At 43.3% G+C, this 18,793-nt stretch overlaps 2 protein-coding genes across 3 annotated transcripts; both read left to right on the forward strand.

Annotated features, from left to right (window-relative positions):
• The first annotated feature begins 502 nt into the window (after positions 1-502).
• LOC127347752 (protease Do-like 2, chloroplastic) lies at positions 503-8,907 on the forward strand. The gene is made up of 21 exons (XM_051373913.2): positions 503-733; positions 820-936; positions 1,116-1,169; positions 1,447-1,520; positions 1,952-2,015; positions 2,575-2,619; positions 3,174-3,281; positions 3,434-3,511; positions 4,333-4,399; positions 4,661-4,719; positions 5,608-5,707; positions 5,992-6,071; positions 6,311-6,367; positions 6,518-6,621; positions 7,269-7,356; positions 7,456-7,541; positions 7,630-7,654; positions 7,738-7,809; positions 7,894-7,944; positions 8,033-8,093; positions 8,180-8,907. Exons 1-21 carry the CDS (start codon positions 575-577, stop codon positions 8,422-8,424), a joined length of 1,794 nt encoding a protein of 597 aa, XP_051229873.1. The 5' UTR covers positions 503-574; the 3' UTR covers positions 8,425-8,907.
• Positions 8,908-10,098: 1,191 nt separating this feature from the next.
• Positions 10,099-12,604, forward strand: LOC127347760 (pentatricopeptide repeat-containing protein At3g05340). Of its 2 annotated transcripts, none has more exons than XM_051373918.1 (2): positions 10,099-12,327; positions 12,423-12,604. In XM_051373918.1, the coding sequence occupies exon 1, from the start codon at positions 10,126-10,128 to the stop codon at positions 11,983-11,985; it is 1,860 nt and encodes a 619-aa protein (XP_051229878.1). In that variant the 5' UTR covers positions 10,099-10,125; the 3' UTR covers positions 11,986-12,327; positions 12,423-12,604. The 2 variants fall into 2 exon arrangements, with proteins under 2 accessions (XP_051229878.1, XP_051229883.1); XM_051373923.1 differs by having other exon boundaries at positions 12,427-12,604.
• The last annotated feature ends 6,189 nt before the right edge of the window (positions 12,605-18,793 follow it).

Raw genomic sequence — 18,793 nt, forward strand, 5'->3', positions numbered from 1 at the left:
GGCCTCCTTGAGAGAGATGGAATCATTCTTGGCAAAAGAAAAGAGATGTGGCCATGTCTCTCGCAAAGGTTCATCTGCCCATTTATCTTTCCATAGCATAATGGAATTTCCTTGCACAAAGGTGCAGACAATAATATTCTTAAAGGTGAGCAGAACTTTGAGACAATCCCTATAAAATCTCTCCAGGTCTAGCCGGTGGCAGAGCTGAAGAATCGTATAACACCCAAGTTTTAATTTAACCCACGACAGATCTACATGGTTGTAAAACTGACGAACCCCAAGGCCTCACTAATCCTTTCTAAGAGAGTTAATGAAGATTTATGAGATGGAGGAATTGTACTGTTGTAGATAGAGTGTGGGTGTACAATGGCTGAATGAGGGAGATGCTACTTCTTGGACTTCAGAGTTCAGGCCCATTATTCTTACCCAAAACCCAAAAGAAACTCACGCGACAAGCACGTGCTCCTCTACACTCTCTGAAGACTGAAGACTGAAGAGAGGATAAGGAAACGCAGCGAGAGGGAAACGAAAGCAACCCAAATCAATCAAACCGCGCCCGGCCGAAGCAGCAGCAATGGCGGCCCTCGCCGGCCTCTTCGCCTCCCCCGCCTTCCCCTTCCCCTCCACCTCCGCCTCCTCCTCCTCCTCATGCTCCTGCCGCTTCCGCCCCGCCGTCGCATGCGCGCCGCGCCACCCGCCCGCCTCCCGCCGCGTCATGCGCCGCTTCGACGAGGTAGCGCTTTCTTCGTCCGTTCGTTCGTTTGCCGAGGAACGGGTCCAGGGGCACCGTCGTTGACGACCTGACGTGTTGGTTCGCAGGTGGAGGGGGCGTCCAAAAAGCGGCGGGGCGGCAATGGCGGTGGTGGAGGAGGGGGCTCGCTGGCGTCGTCGACGCGCAAGGATAAGGGCCTCTCCGTCGACTTCAAGGAGCCGCAGGTGAGAGGCGCAATGTGCCTTGCGTTGTGCAAATTGTGCGTATATGATAAGACCTCAAAGTAGAACTGATTTGGATTGCAATGGATATTTCCAATTGGCGAGTTTTATTGCCGAGAGTATTGTGGTCGTCACATCATACAAGTTGCATGATTTTCATGCTAACTCTGCTGTTTTGATAGGTTGCTGACTTCGAGGACCTTGAAGAGGACAAATTCCTGAATGCTGTTGTTAAGGTGGGGTCTCAAGAATATATGTCCTGGCTATCAATTATGCCTCTTCTTGTAACTGTTCCTTACTTTAGCTACTCAATAGTTTCAAACAGAACCTAATATGTGTGCTACATACTGCTTATGGTATTAGAAATGCACATTGGTATAGTATGTCTGTCAAGCATACTGCTATAACCTGTTCAAAGTTAAGGGTCATGTTACCTTGATTTTGTGTTGCAGTATTCTGCTTTTTTTTTAATTACATCATGCCGTTGGGTTTAACTATCTGATCTCTTGTTAGGTCTACTGCACTCATATTAGACCTGATTATGGGCTTCCTTGGCAGAAGCAAAGGCAACACTCGAGCACTGGGAGGCAAGTATTGACCTAATACTTATTTCTTATTAAAATTTGTATCTGAGCTCTTTCTTTTGAACTTTTTTATATTCAGTACGGACTACTGCATTCTGTTGTCCTGTGTGTGGGTGGGAGAGGGACTGGGCTTAATTGTGCATTCAATATGCTTCAATTTTTAATGATGTCAGATGGACGCTGTAGTCCCCCCTCCCTGTTGCTGTTATATTTCATAATCTGTTTTGACAACTTCAGAAGTATATCGTAAACATATGTGGTGGCTGTTTCATTTTGAAAGGCTCCCTACTTACTGAAGTCATGGACAAGGATGTCTCTCATTTGTACCTTATCCTTTATCTGCATATTTGGATGCAATTTTCAGTATAATATGAGTGGTGATCCACACTTGATTCTAGAATCTCTGCTTATCTTACTACAAACTTCTTTTGCAGCGCTTTTATGATCGCCGATGGTAAATTATTGACAAATGCGCATTGCGTTGAACATGACACCCAGGTGCTTAACTAACTAGTCATGCATATGAATTTCTAAATTTTATTTTGCAGTGGAGTCACGGATCCACATTTTTTCAATATATCTCTTTCTGAATAAGCATTTGCTTCTTAACATTCTTCTTAGCAAGATCAATCAAAATTTTATTTCATTTTAGTTTGCATGTCTTCTAAGTTGTCCAAAAACCAGGCTAAATATTTGTGTATTCTTATTTAGCTGGGAGTACTATCCACATGATCATACCATAGCATGGGATATAAACAGATCAAGCCAATTTCAAGTCTGATGCTTTCCAATAATGCAGGAACACTACACTAACTTGGCCGAAATCTTGTTGTTCCTCTAAAATTTTGAAGTTCAGTTCAATTGTTAACATATATTATGGCTTTATTCTATTCTTTCCTCTGAAATTTTTGGGCTGATTTATTTCTGGAGTTTTGAATTATGAATGCTGGTTGGGCTAACTCAAAATTTCTGCCAATGTTGCCACATGATTTTTTTTATGGGTAATAGTTTATTTATGCCATTTGCACCTTCAAACTAAGTCTTCTTTTATATACAGATTAAAGTAAAGCGAAGAGGAGATGACAAAAAGTACGTTGCCAAGGTATTTTCCCTGCAATTGTGCTGCTTTCTAGAGATTTTATCCAAACCGTTGCTCACTTTATCTGGATTACTTGAACGTGGAGACATGTCTAAAGTTCTTAATTTCTTATAGAAGACACCCTTGCACCATTGAGTGAACCTTTTACTCTTGGGTCCTGGTATTACTACTGTAAATGTTCGGTTGCATATCAAACTTGGCTTGTCAAATTTGCTGATTGTCTAGAATCCACTATATTTGTAAGATTGTACCTTGTAGGAACTTAGGATTCTTTACAATTGTGAAGAGGAAAATAAGAAATGTTCATATGGATAGGTCTCTAAATACATGCAGGTGTAGGTACTCAGTACTGACTATGTTGTTACTCCCTCTGTTCCATATTAGCTATCTCTGTACTAAAACAGTGACAACTAATATGGAACGGAGGGAGTACTAGTTAATTTTTGAAAAGTTTACAAATATATTTTGAAATAATATTTTTGGGTTATTAGTTACTGCTTTAATTAATTTTTTGAAAATCTTGTTTGCTAGAATGTCGTCTGATTTTTTTGTTGCAGGTTCTAGCTAGGGGCACAGAATGCGACCTTGCGTTGCTCTCTGTTGAGAACGAAGAGTTCTGGTGTGGTACAGAACCACTTCAATTTGGTCGTTTGCCATGCCTTCAGGTAATTATCTATGTAATGTTCTAATGTAGCAAGTACTTACTTGGAGCATGACAATAGCCTCAAATGAAGCAGGCCTTTGTTATACTATGTGTAGCAACATCTGCCAAAAAACAAATACTATAATTGGTTAATGTTTTTATGGTTTATCCCAGGATTCAGTGACTGTTGTCGGATATCCTCTTGGTGGAGATACAATATCTGTCACAAAAGGTGTTGTTTCACGCATTGAGGTGCTATTCTTGGAACATTCTTTTTTTACATTGTACATTTTGAATGGACTCATTCCTTAACAAGGACAAAAGTGATGATGTGTCATGCATGCAATGATCATCCTATTTCTCAACTACCAACGAAGTCCTTGAATGTCTATTGCTGTTCGCTAACTAATACTTTCTCTTTTTTGCAACACATGTTTCTAGAACGTGGAAACAAATTAGTTTGCTTTCTTTGTTCAATTCTGAACATGGTTTTTGGAATATTGGCACACTAGCTTTTGTTGCTGTCAGAAAACCACCCTCATCTTGTAATACTAGCTAGGTCCACTAGTTTTGTACTCAAGTAGTTATCAGTTACTCCCTCTGTCTCAGGATATTACGCATATAATCTGTGCAGTTACATTTCAATATATATATATCGTGCCTGCATATTTAATGGCCTTTTCACTATTCTGCCTTCACTTCTCTTCCCTCTCTCTTATTCTCTTCAACATTTATGACTTTATGAGTAAACACACATACTAACTAAGTATTTCTATGTTATTTCCAAGACAATCATGGCAGATATAACTGTTATTTCCCACTAATATTCTCCTGGTCTCATGATTTCGTTTGACCAAAATATACCTTATGAAATAAACGAAGGGCGTACAAAATAAAGGTCATTATGTTCTATGTCAAGCCTGTTTGTGGAAGTTACAGTAAATTCAATATTACTTTAGATGCATATATTGATACGCTAGGCTCAACTTTATGTATGTTTCTAAGCAATCATATTTAATATTACTTTATTTACGTAGTTGAACTTATACAATTTTACCTTTGGAATAGCCCAGGTCACACCATATGCACATGGAACATCAGACCTTCTTGGTGTTCAAATTGATGCAGCAATAAATGCAGGTTCGCTTTTACCTTGGCACTTGTGATTTCTCTTAGGAAGGACTTTCTCGTTTGATTTTTAAGAGGATGTTTAGAGCATCTATATGTCTTGCTGGATTTCTTAGGTCATCGATGTATCTTTTGTCGAACACGCACGCAAACGTGAGTCGTTTTGTATAAGAAGAAACGAGGGATCGATGTGTCTTGCTTCTGCCTTATCTTAACCTAAATTTACTTCTGATAAATGGCCAGATAAGTTTTGTTTTGTTTGATTTGTTGCAGGAAACAGTGGTGGACCAGCTTTTAATGAGGAGGGGGAATGCATTGGAGTAGCATTTCAGGTACTTTTACTGGTTACTTAGTTAGGTAGCTGATACATGGAACTGTGGACATAACTGATGTACATAACAGTTTTCTAAAAAATACCAGGCGTGAAACCAAATACCAATTCAAATTAGTAAAGCGGACTTAGGTTCAGAAATCCATAGGTTATATTGGGTCTGTTGGATCAGTTCAGATGGTATTTTACTTGATTATGAATTAGAATTATATCCATTTCACATTTCATAAGCAATAGCTACTTCTTTTTTGTACTTACATAAAATACAATCTTTTCTCAAATTTTTGTTAGCAAATATGTAGGCGCAATTAAAGCCATGTTAATATGTAATTTTTATGAACATCAAAGGGTTAAGGTAAATCGCAAGGGTAACAATCAACTTTGGTATGATAACCCAAATATGTGTGTGGCACTTTAATATATTTCCTTTGCCCATGCAGTGACTTTCTGAAAGCACTGACATTGACTAATTTGCTACTATATATTGAAGCCAAAAAGTAATTTTAAAATGCTAGTAGTATACTAGAGAAATGGCATTTTCGTCTTTACTATTTATACTATGCTATAAATGCTGAAAGACAACCTGAGCTTGGGCATACTTGTGTGAGGAATAGCCAAAAGTTGTCATATAAATTGAGTCATATATTATGCATATTTGAGACCTGCAACATTAATGCATCGTATTTCTCATATTGGTGCGAATGGAACTCACTCCCTTTGCTTCTAAAGATAGTAGAACTTCCTAATGAGTTAGCTACCTTAATCCAAATCCAGATTTAACATGAACCATATAAGAGTTGGTTTTACTGTTGTCTCCTAAGTAAAATACTAGAGTAATGTTTATCCTCTCGTCTTCCTATTCTGTTTTGTCATGCTGTATTTTGTTTAGGTGTTTAGATCTGATGAAGCTGAAAATATTGGATATGTTATTCCAACTACAGTTGTATCGCATTTCTTGAACGACTATCGGAAAAACGGAAAATACACAGGTAAAGTGTAGTCATCATTGCAAGCAAAAAAAGTTACACAGGAACTATGCCTTGTACTTGATTATATATAGTTATATAATCTATGATAAATTGCTTTGGTGTATGTATTAATTTTTGCTAGAGCATTTTTACCCCTTAAAATATATTTCGAGAAGTCTTTTCACTGTGTAAGTATCAAGTATGCATTAATTAGGACAACTGTAATACAAGATGCTGGTTTAATGGTGTGAGATTGCTGCAGTATGTTTAAAGTTATTGTCCTCAATGTTTCTAATGTTATGTAGGATTTCCTTGCCTTGGTGTCCTACTTCAAAAATTGGAAAACCCAGCACTACGTGAAAGTTTGAAGGTACCTTCAAGTGAGGTATGCTACCTATATTTGTTGAACTTAGCTTGTGAAAAATAATAACTTCAAGCACCTTGAACTACCAATTTTCCCTATACAACACAATGTTACAGTTTAATAAGAGATATCGATTTTTATCTAGAATCGAAAAACTACTTTGTACAAACTGCTCACATTACTGCCCTTAGCATTGAATACTACTCAAGTTTTTTTTCTTCTTTTTTTATCCTATAACACGCCATTTTAATTGGTTTAAGGGTATTCTTGTCCGCCGAGTTGAGCCTACTGCTCCAGCAAGCAGTGTTCTGCGAAAGGTAAACATCATCTCTTAGATGGTATTCACATATTGACTACCCTTTTGATTTTGTTTCTGCACATCAATCCTTTTGAATTAATGAATGTCAAAACAGTATTTTCTACATTTGCTTTACATGTTTAAGTTCACCAGATGTTTGTTTCACCAGGGAGATGTGATAACAAGTTTTGATGGTGTCTCGGTAGGATGTGAAGGAACAGTACCATTTCGGTCCACGGAACGTATTGCTTTCCGTTATCTCACAAGTCAAAAGTAAGCGTTTGTGTTATTCCTTACAAGTTTTATTTGTCCCCTAATCCTCTTGAAGTGCCTTATCCTAAACATGCTAATTTATTTAGTATCTGTTGGACAGCAGAGTATTTTTTGTGTGTTTAATATATAAAATACATGCATGTGCACCTAACAGTACCAATTTCTATTGATATGAAATTAGATAATGACAAAATACCCCAATTCTATATTTCAACAACCATAACCGGTGGATTTTACGTCAACTTGTGTACAGATGGGTATACATGTCACATTCTCTATCAGTTAGGTTTGGATGGGTAAAATGAAATCATGCCTCTCCCACCAACATGTATCTATTTGATGTTACCTCTTCCAAACCTCCATTAGTGATTCAGTAGTTCAGAATCGCATAGCGCTAAACAGTCTTTGATTATATGCGTGCTGGTCTTGATTTGCTTCATCCCATGAAGTGTGATGCATACAAAGCTCCATCTGGACCTGTATACTGAAGTTATGACTTTGTTCCATCTGAGGCATTGCAATTTTGTTCATTGATCTGTATGTGGATCTCGTTTTGACACTAGTGATATCCTTAGCATGTGCAAAAACTAGAGTGTTCCAACATGATAGCATGGACTGCACTAAACTATTGGTGTTTTATTGATCAGGTATGCAGGTGATGTTGCCCAATTAGGTATCATTCGGGAAGGCAACTTCATGAAAGTGCCAACTATTTTGCATCCAAGAAAACATTTAGTAAGATACTAGAATCCATCATCCTTTCATGAACTAAAAACTCAAAATAAAATTTCACCTATTTTGCAACTCTAAGAATCTTCATCTTCCTCGAATAAGGTGCCGTTCAATGTTGAAGGGGGTCAACCTTCTTATCTGATAGTTGCCGGCCTTGTCTTCACGCCTTTAACAGAACCATTTATAGAGTAAGTAACCAGTGGTTTTCTCTTTCGACTGCTGCTTGGTGTTGCAAAGCTTGTAGGTACTAACACATAAATTTATGCTCATTTGCAGAGAAGAGTGTGAAGATACTATGGGGGTAAGATCATTCTACATGACCATCTTGTTGCAGTTTTACCTTTTCGGAAGATGTGTTATTGACATCTTACCTTTGTTTTACAGTTAAAGTTGTTGGCAAAGGCACGATACTCTCTATCAACCTTCGAAGGGGAGCAAATCGTAATTGTATCGCAGGTTTGCTGTAATTTGTAGTTAGATCAATTGACTAGTCCTTGCTGCACAATAGTATCTTGTTCTTAATTCATCATTTTTTTCCAGGTACTTGCGAACGATGTCAACATCGGGTATGAGCACATGGGCAATCAACAAGTAAACCTCTTTGTATCTTCCACTTCTAGCTATGTTGATATGATTTTGCATTTAGCTAATGTGATCCTCTAACCAATAATTTTGCCAGGTCATAAAGCTAAATGGAACCATGGTAAAGAATATCCACCACCTTGCTCATCTAGTGGACAGTAAGTACTGTCTGCCTCCTGTTGAGTAACCTTCTAAATCCATGTATTCATGCTAGTCTTAATCATGGTTCAATACATATCTGTAGCATGTCAAGACAAGTTCTTGACATTCGAATTCGAAGACGACTTCCTCGTTGTTTTGGACCGGGAAGAAGCAGTGGCCGCATCATCAGATATTCAGAAGGAGCATGCCATCCCCTCTGTAAGGTCATCAGATCTATTGGAGCCCTACGTCGACACAAACCATGAGGTCCAAAACCAAGGGGAGGATTTCGGTGACAGTCCAGTCACGAACTTTGAATTGGGAGTTGATTGTTTGCTGTGGGCTTGAGGAACTGGCAGTGCTCCAGCCAACCACGCAAAGCATGGGGGGTTTCTGTTGAAATGGTATTTTTGTTTGTGCCCTGTGGCAACAAAGAGCACCGGTCAATTTGGACATACACTTCATAGCGGCAAAAGCCGAGCCATGTTGTATTTATATCTCAATGCTGGAAAGTTAGCTTAGGAAAAATTTAGGGTATGTTGTATGTTAAACTCATAGAACGTTTCATTCATAAACCTTTTTTTTTTGTGGGGGATGGTGGACTGCGTTGTGGGTTGTGCAGCATCCCTTCTGTCCTCCTTATTTGAGCACCGCATATTCTTTAAATTCTTGGAAGTGCAATAAATCATCAGAATTTTTGTTGGATTAGCTATAAATGTTGTTGTAGAGCAAACCTTCTATGTAAATACACTTCTCTTTTATGGCTGTACCAGAACAAGATGTATTGAACTTCTTTTTATATATCAGATGTACCGAACTATTGACATCCAATCGTTTAACTTTATTTAGTACTCGGATTACGGAACTTCAGTGGAAAAAAGAATTCATATAACACCAGTATAATTTTTTTTCGATAAAGGATGTTTTATTACTTTGATAAGCAATTACATCTAGCCTCTGCATAACCAGGATGCACACAGCTGTTTCAAATGTTCAAATGTCCAGAACGAGCAATAAATGAAAAAAGGCGAAATACATATCGAGACGATAAACTATATAACGCCTAAGACGAGTGTGGAGCTTCAATCCGTAGACTATGCTGCCACCCATGTCGGGAAAAAGTATCCCTCGCCGTAGCCTCCAACCGTGTACAGACCTCCGTAAATAGGTCTCGGTTCTCCGCCCGTTGAAAAGGTAACCATGAACGGAGAATACCTGTACATCTGTAGATGGCCTGCAACAAAGAACAGTTTTTATAGTTAAAAATCTTGTCATTTCTACATAGCCATAGCGCCCAGATAACTGCTAGCGCCCCCACCCTAAGAAGCAACTTAAACCTTGAATCAACACCATGAAGCCAATTGCCAAAGACATTTGCCACACTAGTCGGGGGATACAGGGTAGACGCTACTTGGATGACTGACCATATAGATTTCGCAAAACTGCACTGGAAGAATAGGTGTTTGATGGAGAAAACACACCGTGAATTTCCGTGCCAATTCCGCTTAACAAGATTATCTTTAGTAAGAATAACTCCTCGACGAAGGTACCATCCAAAAATCTTAATTTTTAATGGTATCTTCATCTTCCAAATTTTCTTATTATTATCAACTGGTAAATCAGAATGAAGGATTGCATTGTATAAAGATTTAACTAAGAAAGAGCCATCTACATGAAGATTCCATCTAAATTCATCCGGTTCAGGGGATAATTGAATATCACCCAATCGTTGAACTAGAGTATTCCATGCTGTTAGCCTTTGTCCAAGTAAAACCCGTCTGAACGTCACATTCGGAGGTGGGGTAGCCATGACGGTAGCAATGGTATCACCTTTGCGACGAACAATACTATACAAAGCCAGTATAAATATGTAAATCGTTTTCATTTGTATTAAATTTGGCATTATTATGATTGGCGTAAGTTTAATAAAAAGAAAAATAACATCAACATTAGTGTTGCAACGTGACGTACGGGCATATATTGCACAAAAGGATTCGGCACTTGAGCGTACCTGAAGAATTAATTCCCGGCACGGCAGGACATGAGAAAATGTCTGTCCCCGCGCTCCTCAACTACGCCTACCTCAGCGGCCTCCTCTCCCGCTGCGGCCGCGCCGCCGACCACCGACTGGGCGCCGCCCTCCACGCCACCGTCGTCAAGAACCCCACCCACTTCCTACTATGCCCGCTCCGCCCCTCCCTCCGCCACGTCCTTGTCGCCTGGAACGCGCTCGTCTCCATGTACTCAAGGTGCGGCCGCCACGAGGACGCCGCCAGGGTGTTCGACGAAATGCGCGTCCGGGACTCCGTGTCCTGGAACTCGCTCATCGCCTCCGCTTCCTCCTCCAGCGCTGAAGACGCGCTTGTCCAGTTCCGGCGGATGCTGCGCTCGCCCTTCTCCTACGGCAGTGCCACGCGCGTCTCGTGCGACCACGCCACATTCACCACGGTTCTCTCGGCGTGCGCGCGGGCGGCATCACTCGCGGCGTGTACCATGGTGCATGGCCTTGTGGTCTCGCGCGGGTTTGAGACAGAGGTATCTGTCGGGAACGCGCTGGTGACTGCCTACTTCGAGTGCGGATCTCCGGGCTCTGCGAAAAGGGCGTTCCATGGGATGGCAGAGAGGAACGTCATCACATGGACAGGGATGATCTCCGGGATGGCTCGAGCAGAGTTCTACGAGGACAGCATCATGTTGTTTCGGCAGATGAGGCGCACGGTCGACGCCAACTACGCGACGTACTCAAGCTCCCTGCTAGCTTGTGCTGGTTCTTTGGCAGCCAAGGAAGGTCAGCAGATTCATGGCCTTATTGTGAAGGCTGGCCTCGAGACTGACCTCCATGTCCAAAGCGGGCTGATGGATGTGTACTCCAAATGTGGCTTGATGGAGGATGCTCTAAGTGTGTTTCGCTCCTGTCGGGATCCTGACGAAGTTTTCTTGACGGTGATTCTGGTCGGATTTGCTCAGAATGGACTAGAGGAGAAGGCATTCGAATTGTTCGTGGAGATGGTGGGTGAAGGAATTTGCATTGATACAAACATGGTTTCTGCAGTTCTGGGGGCATTTGGTGCTTCCGCGCCATTTGCTCTTGGGAAGCAAATCCATGCACTGGTCATCAAGAAATGCTTCGGAAAGAACATGTATGTCTGCAATGGTCTGATCAATATGTATTCAAAGTGCGGTGAGTTACAAGAGTCTGTCCAAGTGTTCGATGAGACACCCAGTAAGAACTCGATTTCATGGAACTCCATCATTGCAGCCTTTGCGCGACACGGTCAAGGTTCTGTAGTCTTTCAACTCTTTGAATCCATGAAAGCCGACGGTGCCAATCCCACGGACGTGACATTCTTGTCACTGCTCCATGGGTGTAGCCATGTCGGATCAGCAAAGAAAGGACTGGAGATCTTATACTCTATGTCTTCACAGTACGGGGTCCTCCCAAGGGTGGAACATTACTCATGTGTTGTCGACATGCTTGGCCGAGCAGGTCTGTTGCATGATGCAAAATCGTTCATTGAGGATGGCCCTTTCAAGGACAATGTTCTTCTTTGGCAGGCCTTAATGGGTGCGTGTAGCTTCCATGGGAACTTGGAGATCGGGAAATATGCGGCGGAGAAGTTGCTCCTTGTGGACCCTGATTCCCCTTCTGCTTATGTATTATTATCAAACATCTACTCATCCGAGGGCCGATGGGATGATCGAGCCAAGGTCATGAAGAAGATGAGGGAGATGGGATTGAGGAAGGATACGGGCAAGAGCTGGATCGAGCTCGAGAAGGAAATTCATTCTTTCGTCGTGGGGTCACCCACGTCTCACCCTGATTCTGCTGCGGTTGACAATGTGCTGCTGCAGCTGTCTGCAGTTGCCAGTGATCGTCAGGATGGTCTGATAGAAGGAAATGCTTTATGAGTGAGACGTCCGATGTGCATACTTGATTCTGATGCGCATAATATTCTTAAGGCTATCCCATGACCATGATCTTCATGGCGAGCGGAACCCCTTCAGGACATGGAGATGGGCGTGGGTGCCCCCTGGAGGGTAGCACCCCAAGTGGGTCAAGGAGTTGTGTGGTTCGGCTGGTGACTCCCGGAGATCACAGCAGCGAGCGTGGTAGATTGGTGGGTCCTCAAGGAGGGGGCTAAGATTCTTGCAGCAGCACTCTAGTCTCCAACAGCATCAAAGTAGACCTAAGGGTCTGATTTGGAACGCATGAAGAGTTGTGAAAATATTTTAAAGATGCAAGACAAATCGGTATGTCATGCTGAATTTTCTCTGCATCCGTATTTTTAGGTACGAAAGTGGCAATTCTGAAAATTAAACTGAACAGAGGCATGGCGTTTTTTTAGGTAGAAGCGTGACACATTGACAAAAGGGGAAATTGAGTAGTATCTGTCTTCAAGTTTTGGGCCTTCAACTGCTGTTCGGGGGGGACTCATGGAAGGCTTACAATACTCCCTCCATTAAAAGGAGACGACATTTTTTACTATAATTCTAGAAACTTGTAGTCAAAGTTATATTTTTGAGACCATGTCCAGAGTCATGTTTTTGTCGACTGTTGCTACATTTTTTTGTCTATTGTTTCTGCAGTACATCCACAGTAATTACACCTCACCCTGCTCGAGTTGGAAAAAATGTGGCTCATTATGCCAGCAATTGGACACCATGTTAAATACGCCATGCCTAGTTAACCATCCCAGTTCAAATATGAACAAAGGTTAGTTTCCGCTATGGGATTTTTGGTGTTTCACCATGGGTGAGGCGTGATTACAAAGGGTTCTATCAAGGGTTTTAGGGGAACTTCTTTTCTCAGCCTATGCTCTGTCAAAATTCTCAGTAGTCCCACTTTAATTCAAATGCACTGGCCCAGGTAAAATTCCGACCGCATAATTTGGTCTTTCTTACATCCAAGCTATGAAATGACAACATTTAATATGAGAGGCCATCCGTCAACAAAAAATATCAATGGTTTTTCCCCATCTTCATGCATGTTGTCATGTTGATAATATATTCCCTTTATCGAAAAATGTTGTCATGTTGATGTTGAAGTCCCTCGGTCAACGTATTGCATGCCTGAACCATTCAGCCAAGATGTTTTTTTTCCCTTCAACTGGATCTGGGCTGCACCATGGAAAACTGCCAACATCCATACAAAAACCGTTGTCTTCATTGCAAGTGAAATTTTACATAAAGACTGCTAATTTTAGAAGATAACCCAGAAGGAAAGGTTGCTAAATTTATCTCCATGATGATGCCCACGTATCAGCCATGGAAAGATATTCAGCGCGAATTTAAGTCTAACCCACCACATAGATGTTCTAGACATATTCACACATAACTTATTGGGAGCTTTCAGATAGTGCAGGAACGTAATGCATAAAATTGAATAGTCAAGAACGCTCAGCTGGAAAACCGAACCACATTCAAATTCTTTGAATTCAAATATCGAACAGCAAATAATCTATATCCATTTCTGATTCTACAACTTTCTCGCAGTTCTCCACTTACTGATAAATGTATTTGTACAAGCCGCATATCCCAGCTAAGATTTTCAGCAGAGATACCATAACCCCACTCCACAGCTTCAAGGCTCATCTTGGCTCGAGCTCTGTGATGGTTATTCCATTCGAGGATACCACTTGTGAATTATCACTGCATTCATATTTCATTCAACCTGTCACAGAAGGCTGGCATGGAAACAGAAGGGAGAACAACATTGTGGCTGCTAAGCATGACATTTACTGATGACATTGTCGGCCTACCTTTAGGTCTGTTCTGCACTGCACACACAGTAGCCCGATTTGGATGCACTTCAGGACCTGGTCAATGGGGCAAGGATGGTCGCTAAGGGATGGATCGATAAGCTTGATGGTATTTCCTCTGGTCCAGTGCTTCCATACCTGCACCAAATTAGTAAATTGTGCGGTTATTAGGGGTAATTCAGCAACGCATACAGAGTAGATGGACATTGGTTATTAAGTCCTTACAAGATTTACGAGATAAATGTATTGCTTGGAGTTGCAGGAGCCATTGTTTCTTCTTCCTGTGACGATCTCTAAAACCAAAACACACAAGCTGAATGCGTCCGACTTTGTAGAGTACTGACCATGCATAGCATATTCAGGCCGATTCTGGGCCAGACCAGACACCGCATACGCGGTCTGGTCCGTAAACATTATGCCGGCCCCTAGTTTTAGCCCACATCGGCTGCTATATATCGCGACCGGAGCGGCCGATGCGGGCCAAAACCCTATCCCCTTTCGCCGCTTCACCTGCCGCTCCGCCGCATCAATCACTCCCATTCCACCGCCGACGAGCTCGATTGACCACGCCAACGGTAGATCCGAGCCACCTCCATCGTCATGGTGTCCAGCAGCTCCTCAAGCTGTCGTGGGGGCGGCCAGGTCAGCCGCAGCGGGAGCACAACCGGCGAACATGATGAGGCCGTGAAGATGCGCTCAGATGCGGCGTGCCTCCGCGGCTTGTACCACTAGCTACACCAAGTACAGGTTGACGCCCGCATTCTACCACCGGGAGTTGAGCTTCTCCCGCCATGTCACGTCCTCGTACGCCTCCGCCTCGAGCCGCTCCGCGTCCTCGTCCGCTTCAATGCCGACCTCGTGCGCCCCTTCTACCGGTGAAGATGGAAATCGAGGACGCGGTGGTGCCGGGGTTCGCTCTCGGCGATTACGTGAGGGACACGGACCTCGACAAGGTCGCTGCGCAGCTCGAGAAGAAAGCCTGCTTCACTATTGGCGACTTAATCAACAACAATCACCTCCCCACCGCCGTGAATGCATTTTGGTAATTAGTATGTCCTGGTGGCGAATTCCGCAAGTTTAGTGCGGAGTTTGTAGATGTTTAAACAAAATTGTTGCACTTTTGTATGTATGCAATGTCGAACTGAATGAAGGATTAGTCTTGTTTTTTTTTAAAAAATTGAGTTTAGGTTGTTGTATTTGTTCTGCGCTAGCAAATTTCAAACTGCAGATCGCGATTTCTGCAACATATATCCGCTCGTTTGTAGGTTACGATTTGAGTGGTCTGCTAGAGATGCTCTAAGCCACGCATTAGCTTTATTCACAATACAGAACTGAGCGTACTCAAGTTTCAGTTCCTCGGGTATATCACCCATGGAGAAAAGCCAACCAAAAATCCATTTTGGGTGGTTTGGCAAAATACTCAAAGTAGTCTTGTGCTCTGTCATGACACATGAGGTGTGCGTTCCCGGGTGTTGCTGGTATGCATGACGACAGGGAGCTGAATGTTGAGGCCTCGAGGGAACGGACAATTGTGCGAGCGTGGTTTCGTGATATTCAACATCCATCACAGAGTAAGTTATTTTGCACGCAGTTTTTTTAAAAGAGTAACCACAAGATATTTCATTAATGAAAAATGAAATTATATAAGTAAACAAATATGGAAACTACTAAATAGATCAGGATAAAATAGCTGAAAACTTTGCAGAAAAAACCCTAAAGGACTGAAGCATACAAAACTATCAGTAAGGTTTCCTGCACTCGCTGAAGTGAGCGCCCGCTGCAAAACTTTAACGCCGCTAAACGCGCGTTGAAAGAGACACCAAGTCTTTGCCATTGCCAGATCCAAAAAAGCAACATCACCAACAAGACTTTGTGAGTAACTCGATGCAAGTGGCACATTGACCGGAGGACATTTCTATACTATCTTGGAGCACGATCCGCCGCATCAACGAAGTCAAAGAATAATGACAAATCCACCCCCTCCGGACCAGTTTTGTGTTTGCGTTGTTACACTCAAAATTAAAGTTTGATATACAAATAGTTATATCGACCTAAAAAATGTTGGCATAAAACATGTAATATATGAGTTGTAATAACATAATGAGAGTGGATTTTGTAAGCGCCGGTGGGTGTATTTTGAACCTATGATTTATTCATGGAGATTTCCGCTTGCCTTGGTAGATGAAAAGATTCCTTTCCCTTTTCTCATTTTATCTAAATCTCAAGTCGTATTGTTTGGTTCAGCAAAAAAAAAAAAGTCGTATTGTTTGGAAAAACACATGCATTGTAAGTCATACTATACTACCTTAGTCCATAAAAGGATGTCGGAATTTATCTAAATTTTAATCATCTAGACACACTGTAGTATATATATACATCTAAATTCAGACAAAATCTCCAACATTATTTTAGAGAATAGATTTGGTGTTGAGAATAGATTTGGTGTTCAGGGGGTACGTGCGCACCCTCTAGTCACCGTTGGATCAACGTTGAGATTCAATTGCTGGCTCACGGCGACCAACGGCGTGAAACCCCTTTTTGGCTGCTTCCCTTGCTTCCCCCGCATCACCTCCCACTCCCAGCCCCTGCTTTCCCCTTTTTGGCTGCGGCGAGGATGGGCCGCACCGGCGGCTGGAGGAGCGATGATGCAGCGACGGAATCCATCGATGATTCGACGCGGGGGCAGAAGTCAGACGCGGCCCCAACCGGCCACCTCCCCTTGGCGCACCGCCGCATCGGGATCCGTCGGTGGAGATGCCTCCCCTGCCGGAGTATGGCTTCAAGGCCACACCAGGCTGCTAGCTGGCCGCCGACACCGATGCCTGGTAATCGTTTCTCTAGCCAAGAGCGTCGGTGGCGGTGGAGCCCTCTTTGTGCCTCGCCTTGTTCGTCGTTGCACCTCGAGGACAGCGACCAGAGCCGCCACTTCTCCTCTTCCCCCATCACCTCGAGGACGACAACCTGGTGGAGCCGTCCGTACGCAGGGCCTCCTCCTGGCTCGACGGCGGCGGCTCGAGGACGACGACCTGGTGGAGCTCCTTGATCCGCCTGTCCATGGCGTGACGCCGCCCCGCATCTCAAGCGGTCGAGGGAAGAGGGCCCTGCGCGGAGGCCGACTTCAGGGATGGACACGACCATGCTCCACCTCAAGGCGGCCGGTGGCGCAGCACACGCGGTCGCCGCCACACACCTGCTGCTCGCCGTCGGCGCGTCCACGGAGGCGTTGTCCGCGGCCGGTCTCTCCGCGCGGGCGACCTCCTCCCGCGCGCCTGTAAATCGAAAGCTTCTATTCAATCACGGACGGCGCCGCGCCGGTCGCATGCTGCTACCGCCGCTGTAGAGCACGCACCGTCTTCTGCGCGTTGGCGCCGGCGACGAAGAATCCCTCCCGAATCCGGCATCCTGTTAACTTCTAGATCTTCCGGCACTGTTCGAGCTGTTTCCAGCAAGGTCGTTTTGTCGATGGGGATTAGTGGGGCTCTCGATTGGATAAAGGAGCCATAGGTCTGGCTTTATTTTTTAGACCACACGCTGCGTTCCCATCTCAGATACAAACGGCAAACTAACGATGTTAGACACGTGTCGTGCAATAAACGCGTGCTCACGTACCCATGTGATCACCGAGCTTCATCCGCATTATTTTATGGGCGGAGGTAGTATATCATGTCTATCTTCCTCACGATCTTCAAAACTTCGAAGGTTAGAAAAACTTATGTAACACAAGTTATAAAAAGACACGGTGAGTGTAAAATAAGTATTCTTCGCCCTAGGTGCCAAATATTGACCCTAGAACCGTTATGAAATATAGGAATATTTTCAAATTAGTGTGTATACATTTGATATTTTTTATATTATATGACGGACATTTGTCTTCTAACATATATTTATTGAGCATGGCCCAATTTCTTAGAATTTTGTAGATACATCCAATATTAGATAAATCCGCGACACCTTTTTTGTTTGTTTTGGAATGAATAGTATAATTTTTTATGTCCTTTTTTGTAAGAAATGCGGTGGGGAATACCTACAAAGTTTTTCTTTAAATAATAAAAACCTGAACATGAAATAAAACGGTGGCTGGGTGTCAAGGCAGTGGCTCGAACCTCAATGCAGCAGAGGTACGGGGCTTGGTCGTTGACGTGGGTAAAGGCATAACACAGAGGGAACGAGACAAGAGCTTTTGGAGACGCGCTGTTTATCTGTTTTGTATTACTGGTGAGGTTACAAAGGTCACCGAGATGACGCTATTGTGAGACTAATCTAGTGTAGCTAGGGTTTGGTGTCTCGCCCTCCTTTCCCCCAGATGTAAATGTTTTCTTAATCAAGTTTTAGTTCTTGAAGCACACGACATGCCAATCGGCCTTTGGGTGCTTTGCTTAGCCTAGTTTCTCTTGGACTGATTAGTTGTTCAACGGACTCTTGCTTGGACCGCATTGGGTATGGTAACGGGAGGTGCTTGTTTGGGTATGCCATGAGTCGTGGCCTTGCATGGGGCTCTTGTACGACTTGGAGATTTGTATGGGCAACGAGTATGTTGATCGGGCCGATTCATCTTCGGGCTATGCGAATGTGGACTTTGGCTTCTATGTCGGTCGGGGCAACGACCCCAAATTTAGCTTGATGTTCAAGGTCTGCGGGCGATTGACCGGGTAGCAGGGCTACAAGATGGCTGGGTCATGTGATGTTATGGCCCGTGTGTGGTTTTGGCACCGAGTGGTGTAAGTCAAGGTGGCCGTCCCGGAGCTCGATGTGTGTTGTGTTTGGGGGCTGCACTGTGTGGAGGACGAGTTTCATCTCTTGCGTGTTTTTTTGCACTAATTTTTCTTAACATCGGCCTAGGGCGCGTTTGGTAGCATGCATCTATTTGCTGCACCACTGGCGCAGTGGGAAGGAGCCCCCTGCGCGTCCAAGATGGGCCATGGGCCAGAAATGCCTCGTTGTTTGGTGGCCTGCACAGA

The sequence above is a fragment of the Lolium perenne genome, chromosome 1 (assembly GCF_019359855.2).
Source record: "Lolium perenne isolate Kyuss_39 chromosome 1, Kyuss_2.0, whole genome shotgun sequence".
Taxonomy (NCBI): domain Eukaryota; kingdom Viridiplantae; phylum Streptophyta; class Magnoliopsida; order Poales; family Poaceae; genus Lolium; species Lolium perenne.

Excerpts from the sequence above, each read along its gene's own strand:
- LOC127347760 (XM_051373918.1), top strand. The coding sequence starts at position 10,126 with ATGTCTGTCCCCGCGCTCCTCAACTACGCCTACCTCAGCGGCCTCCTC.
- LOC127347752 (XM_051373913.2), top strand. The coding sequence starts at position 575 with ATGGCGGCCCTCGCCGGCCTCTTCGCCTCCCCCGCCTTCCCCTTCCCC. Across the intron at positions 1,170-1,446 it reads TCCTGAATGCTGTTGTTAAG|GTCTACTGCACTCATATTAG; the intron begins GTGGGGTCTCAA and ends ATCTCTTGTTAG. Across the intron at positions 6,072-6,310 it reads TGAAGGTACCTTCAAGTGAG|GGTATTCTTGTCCGCCGAGT; the intron begins GTATGCTACCTA and ends AATTGGTTTAAG.